Source organism: Acipenser ruthenus, chromosome 37, assembly GCF_902713425.1.
Source record: "Acipenser ruthenus chromosome 37, fAciRut3.2 maternal haplotype, whole genome shotgun sequence".
Lineage (NCBI taxonomy): Eukaryota > Metazoa > Chordata > Actinopteri > Acipenseriformes > Acipenseridae > Acipenser > Acipenser ruthenus.
In genome coordinates this window covers 3,636,800-3,643,138 of record NC_081225.1, presented here as the reverse complement: position 1 = coordinate 3,643,138, position 6,339 = coordinate 3,636,800, and the positions used below count along the sequence as shown (strand labels likewise).

Below are 6,339 nucleotides of genomic sequence, written 5' to 3'. Positions count from 1 at the left end.
GCATCACTACAGAATCCATAGTTCAAGCTGCAGCTCTCTGTTTTTAACTGTTTCCCACACTTACCTGTATACATTCAGCTTCTCAGATAACAATGTAAGCTATCTAGCTGCTGGGCCTTGATGTCAAAACTACTGGTTAGAATCCATGCTTGTTTGTGTACTCCAGTTTCCAAACAAGCATGACTTCTTCTGCAGTTAAAAGAGGAGGAAATGAAATACAGAAAATGTAGATGGTATAAATCATCCATTTAATAAGCAGGTTAATTTGGAAACGGCTTCATTCGTCACGGAGAATATACCTTCTCTGGAGGAAAAAAAAAGCTAAATTTAAAAGGAGTAGCTCATTAAGATTCACATTCTCCTTACAGGTGCCGAATGCCATCCCTTCAGAGACAAAGAACATAATGCTGATGGGAAACCATATATTGAAAATAAACACCTGGACATTTCCGAGGTTTAAGAGTATTGTTTCCCTGGACCTGTCCTACGGCTGGCTGCACGAAGTAGAAGGGAACACATTCACTTACATGCACACTCTGGAGCACCTGACTCTTCAGCAGCACCACTCTGTGCTAATGGTGGGATCCCAGGCCTTCTACCCACTTTATAAGCTGAAGTCTCTGAGAATTGGCAAAATCCAAACACAAGACATGAAGACTATATTCTTTGATCTACGAAATAGCCGGCTGGATACTCTGGGTCTGTACAGAATAGATTTTGAGACAATGAGGAAGCCCATGTTTGAGGACGTTGGCCAGTGCCCCCTGAATACCTTGGAAATATTTTCCTCATCCATAAACCTGATAGATGACTCTGCCTTTTCTGATCTGCAGAAGCTGAGAGAGCTTCTGGTGAAAGAGTCCTCAATAAAAACCATTCACCCGAATGCTTTGATGAAACTGCATGCCCTTGAGTGCTTGACCCTAGAGGGGTGTTCGCTGGACCAGATGCCATCTGGTGTCCTGGACTCCCTGACCAACCTGCAGGTTCTTAATTTAAGAAGAAACATGCTGCAGACCCTCCCAGCAGAGCTGTTCAAATACAATGGGAAGTTGCTCCACATCGACCTCAGTCTCAACCGCCTCCAGACTCTGCCCGAAGGCATCTTCAGACTCTTCCCGTCCACTCTTTACGTGAACCTCAGCGGGAACTATTTCACTTGCGACTGCAGCCTGGCCTGGGCTTCTTTCTGGGTGAAGTCCCTGGGAAACACAACCAATGCAGAGGATTTCATGTGCTTCGCCCCTGTAGAGCTTCGTGGCAAGCATTTGAAGGATTTTAATCCCATATGCATTCCTGAATATGTATGGTATATTCTCATAGTCATCCTCGGAATGACTGTCTTGTCGACTGTGGTTGTCCTGCTTTATGTGTACCGTTGGAAGATCTACTATCAGTGGTACCTGCTGTTGTCCAAGAGGAAAGACACAGAAGTCTGGGAGAACAACCCCAGGTTTAAGTATGATGCTTTTGTTGCCTACTGCGAGAGGGATTTTGAATGGGTAATCCACGAGTTGATTCCCAACCTAGAGAACAACGCCGGTCTTCCGAACGTGAAGCTGTGTGTGTCGGACAGAGACTGGGACCTGGGAGGCAACATCCTGGACAACGTGGAGAGCAGCATTCAGAGAAGCAGGAGGACCATCTGTGTGATATCCACGAACTTCCTGAAGAGTGAGTGGTGCAAGCTGGAAATGAGCCTGGCACACATGCAGCTCTTCTCAGAGAACAGAGATGTCTTGGTTTTCGTATTCTTGGAGAAGATCCCTGTTGAAAGGTTGTCCCAGCACCAGAAGCTCCGCAGGGAAATGTGTAAGAAATCCTGCCTCGACTGGCCGGGAGGAGAAACAACTGCTCAGAAAGTCTTCTGGGAGAAACTCAGATCTCTCATTTTCAAAAACCCTGTGGTCCAACAAATTTAAACTAAATGAAAAATCTACAGTGGTTCATTAACAACAGTGGCAAAAAAAAAATAGAAATGTGTTATGTTAAGACAATTGAAACCATTATCCCAGGATAAATTATAAAACATAAATAACTGGTTATAAAAATAGCATAAAACAAAAATATAACATAACTTATGCAATGTGAAAGTGCTTTGAGTGAAACAGTTCAAAGGCTCTGTCTGTCTGTTCAGAGTTCTATTACAGCTTTCTAAGTACAATCTATGCAGAAAACACGCTTTTCAACTGTACCAGTGCATTTGCCACAGACTGCCTTTTCACAATGGGCGCAGACATCAAAAGTTATGTTTTTATTGCATTTAGCAACCTGGCATTGTCTTTTATTCAGTGCGCCAGTGGGCGCAGCGCTGGCTGAAGGTTGAGGGGCATTTACCAGCCGGCTTTCGTGTCTCTTATCAAAATGTTTCTGCCGTAGCTCCAGGGTTAGCTGCAAAATGAAGTCCCTCTGAGTGATTGTGTTGCTGGTGCACTCCTTGTACAAAACCAAAGCGTTGATGGATGCCAGGTCCAAAACATTATAAAAAAAACAGCCACAGACCACCTGCGAGTACCACCTTTGAATACAGCAGAATACAGCCGTGCCATTTGATCCATTATATCCACACTGTACTTCATTGTGTTGTAAAATGCAACAGTCTCTAGCTTTCGTTTATTATTATTATTATCATTATTTATTTCTTAGCAGACAGCCTTATCCAGGGCGACTTACAGTCGTAAACAAAATACATTTCAAGAATCACATGATGGTCACTGATCTGTGCAGAGAGCTTAGAATACGCACTTTTTAAAAAAAAAAGTGCACCGTCACACTCAGGGTGGCACAGTCGTTCTGCCTGAGAAATGTAGTGTAAATAATAATAATATATGGTGTGTAGAATGGCTTTCATCAGTGTTTCAAGCACTCAGCAGGATTATAATATGTTATTTCACAATGACTTTTATTTTATTACAAAGCCCAGACTAAATTGTCGGCTATATTGTATTGATTTCAATATGCCGCATAAACTGCGGGTCTGGCGGTTGAAGAAGCAAGTGCTTATAACTTATTCATTTTTACGATTCTGCAGCTGAAACATCGTATGGGTATTTAATTCAAATATTTAGTAACACTTAAGAACGGACATGCACAAGATATTCTCATATGCGGAGATATTTAAATTTGAATTGCAAAAGCCGTTCAAATAGCGGCTATGGCGGTGCTAGTGTTAAGACTAATTTAGAGACTCTGCTTTTCCAACAAAATGTTCCTTATGTTCCTTTGTCAAGGTAATTTATTCCAGAACCAAGCAACACCAGTGTAACAGTAAGCCTGAATACCTTTAATTCAAGGAAGACTTATTGACAAACCATGATCCAGACTTCACTTGTACCACTGTAAAACTGTGTTGCACCACAGTCACTAATTCACGCACTAACCAGACCTGTGTATGTGTTTTGTGTTTAATGTGGGGATACAAGAATGGGACTATTATTTTGCGACCAGCTTGGGGGATTATAAATGTAAGTAATACCATTACCTTCATTATTATTTCCTGTTTGTTTCACAGTCAGGCACTGGACAAAAACAACTAAAAAAACAAACCTTTTACCTGGATTACAATTGTCTGTCTGTTCTTTAATCACCTGCACCTGTACACTATTAACCACTTTGCCACAGGGAGGTAAAATTGGCATTATCGGAAGTTGTCTCACAGGGCTCCATTCTCGGTCCCTTGTTGTTTTCGTCATATATGCTACCGTTAGGTGACATTATCTGCAGACAGGGAGTGAACTTCCATTGCTGTGCTGATGATACCCAGCTATATTTGTCCCTAAAGCCAGGAATTTCTTCTGCCTGGGTGCTAACTACTTGCCTTACACGCATCAAGCATTGGATGTCACAGATATTTCAGGAATGGAGCATTGCCTTTTAAGAGCCACAACTTAATCAAGAGTCCTTGCTGTAATTGCATGCAAGCTGCAGTTTTAAGCCGTGATTTTGAGAGAATCTCTTCTAGTTAATTCTATAGAAGTTGTTTTAACTAGTTACTCAAATGCTATTATTGTTTGTTTTGTCATATTGCATGAATAAATCATTATTGTTTAAACAAACTGGTTTCATTTGCAAGCTTACTTTGAGATATATATATATATATATATATATATATATATATATATATATATATATATATATATATATATATATATATATATATATATATACACACTGTGTATATATATATATAAGAACATAAGAAAGTTTACAAACGAGAGGAGGCCATTCAGCCCATCTTGCTTGTTTGGTTGTTAGTAGCGTATTGATCCCAGAATCTCACCAAGCAGCTTCTTGAAGGATCCCAGGGTGTCAGCTTCAACAACATTACTGGGGAGTTGGTTCCAGACCCTCACAATTCTCTTTGTAAAAAAGTGCCTCCTATTTTCTGTTCTGAATGCCCCTTTATCTAATCTCCATTTGTGACCCCTGGTCCTTGTTTCTTTTTTCAGGTCGAAAAAGTCCCTTGGGTCTACATTGTCAATACCTTTTAGAATTTTGAATGCTTGAATCAGATCACCGCATAGTCTTCTTTGTTCAAGACTGAATAGATTCAATTCTTTAAGCCTGTCTATGACATGCCTTTTAAACCCGAATAATTCTGGCCGCTCTTCTTTGCAATCTTTCTAGAGCAGCAATATCCTTTTTGTAGCGAGGTGACCAGAACTGAACACAATATTCTAGATGAGGTCTTACTAATGCATTGTAAAGTTATAACATTACTTCCCTTGATTTAAATTCAACACTTCTCACAATATATCTGAGCATTTTGTTGGCCTTTTTTATGGCTTCCCCACATTGTCTAGATGAAGACATTTCTGAGTCAACACAAACTCTTGGGTCTTTTTCATAGATTCCTTCTTCAATTTCAGTATCTCCCGTAAGATATTTATAATGCACATTTTTATTGTCTGCGTGCAGTACCTTACACTTTTCTCTATTAAATTTCAAAACTGGGCAGACACATTTGCCAAGTGTCTGCCCAGTTCTGAATGCTGTCTAGATCATTTTGAATGACCTTTGCTGCTGCAACAGTGTTTGCCACTCCTCCTGTTTTTGTGTTGTCTGCAAATTTAACAAGTTTGCTTACTATACCAGAATCTAAATCATTAATGTAGATTAGGAATAGCAGAGGACCTAACACTGATCCCTGTGGTACACCACTGGTTACGTCGCTCCATTTTGAGGTTTCTCCTCTAATCAGTACTTTCTGTTTTCTACATGTTAACCACTCCCTAATCCACGTGCATGCATTTCCTTCAATCCCTACTGCGTCCAGTTTGAGAATTAGTCTTTTATGCGGGACTTTATCAAAAGCTTTCTGGAAATCTAAATAAACCATGTCATATGCTTTGCAGTTATCCACTGTCGATGTTGCATCCTCAAAAACGTCAAGCAGGTTAGTTAGACACAATCTCCCTTTCCTAAAACCATGCTGACTGTCTGCCAGGATATTGTTCCAATATAGATAATTTTCCATTTTGGATCTAATTATAGTTTCCATAAGTTTACATATAATAGAAGTCAGGCAATCCCGATAGGATCACACACCAGCGCCCGTCCCCTCTGTCATCTTTGCTGAATCTTTAGCTATGCAGGTAGCAGGGCACAGTCTTTTTTGGATACTGTGGCTTAGGTGTACAGTAGACCCAGACTGGTTTGTCTGATAAAAGTCTCTGTAAGTTTTATGGCAGTCCTCCAGCCGATCCTCAATCTCGTTGCATGTGGTCATTGACTCGCTTGCAGCTTGCTTTCTCTTCTTGAGTCCTGTTCAGCACCATGTTTAGCAATCGATGTGGAACATCTTTTCACTCTGCTAAGTAGCTATTTGCATGAGGTCATTTGTGTATCTTGTCTCTTTAAAACTCACAGTCCTTTGATATTTAATGTCCTTTTCCACTCGGGACATTGATACTTTGTATCACACCACTTGTTGTTGCAGTTGTGAATATCTGTCCATAAAGTCAACTGTTCTTTCAGCCTAATCCAGTCCAGATGCCACCTAACCCTAGTCACCTAGTTCAGTAGTCACACAGTTTAGTATGTCTACCAGGAAAGGGGCCCTTTTCCTCAAGACACAGAGATTTCATTAATTAGTCCAGTTACATTTCTGTTACACTTTCAGGTATTACTATCATATTCAGGGAATATGCACCACAGTATGAAGAAAAGGTTGACGACCATAATTGGGCAGAGCCAAACAATCAATTGTGATCGAATATTCGCTTGGAAATTTTAAATTGAAGGCTATTAATAATAGTTGATGTGATCCCCCCTTTATGTACCATCTTCTCTTTCAAGGGGGAAAAAATCTTCCCCAGAAAAAAAAAAATTGCATATTAA

The 6,339-nt window shown here is 40.3% G+C and overlaps 1 protein-coding gene across 1 annotated transcript; it reads left to right on the top strand.

Annotated features, from left to right (window-relative positions):
• The first annotated feature begins 385 nt into the window (after positions 1–385).
• Positions 386–4,011, top strand: LOC131706868 (toll-like receptor 13). The gene has a single exon (XM_059008756.1). The coding sequence runs from the start codon at positions 405–407 to the stop codon at positions 1,920–1,922; it is 1,518 nt and encodes a 505-aa protein (XP_058864739.1). The 5' UTR covers positions 386–404; the 3' UTR covers positions 1,923–4,011.
• Positions 4,012–6,339: the final 2,328 nt, after the last annotated feature.

Excerpts from the sequence above, each read along its gene's own strand:
- LOC131706868 (XM_059008756.1), top strand. The coding sequence starts at position 405 with ATGCTGATGGGAAACCATATATTGAAAATAAACACCTGGACATTTCCG.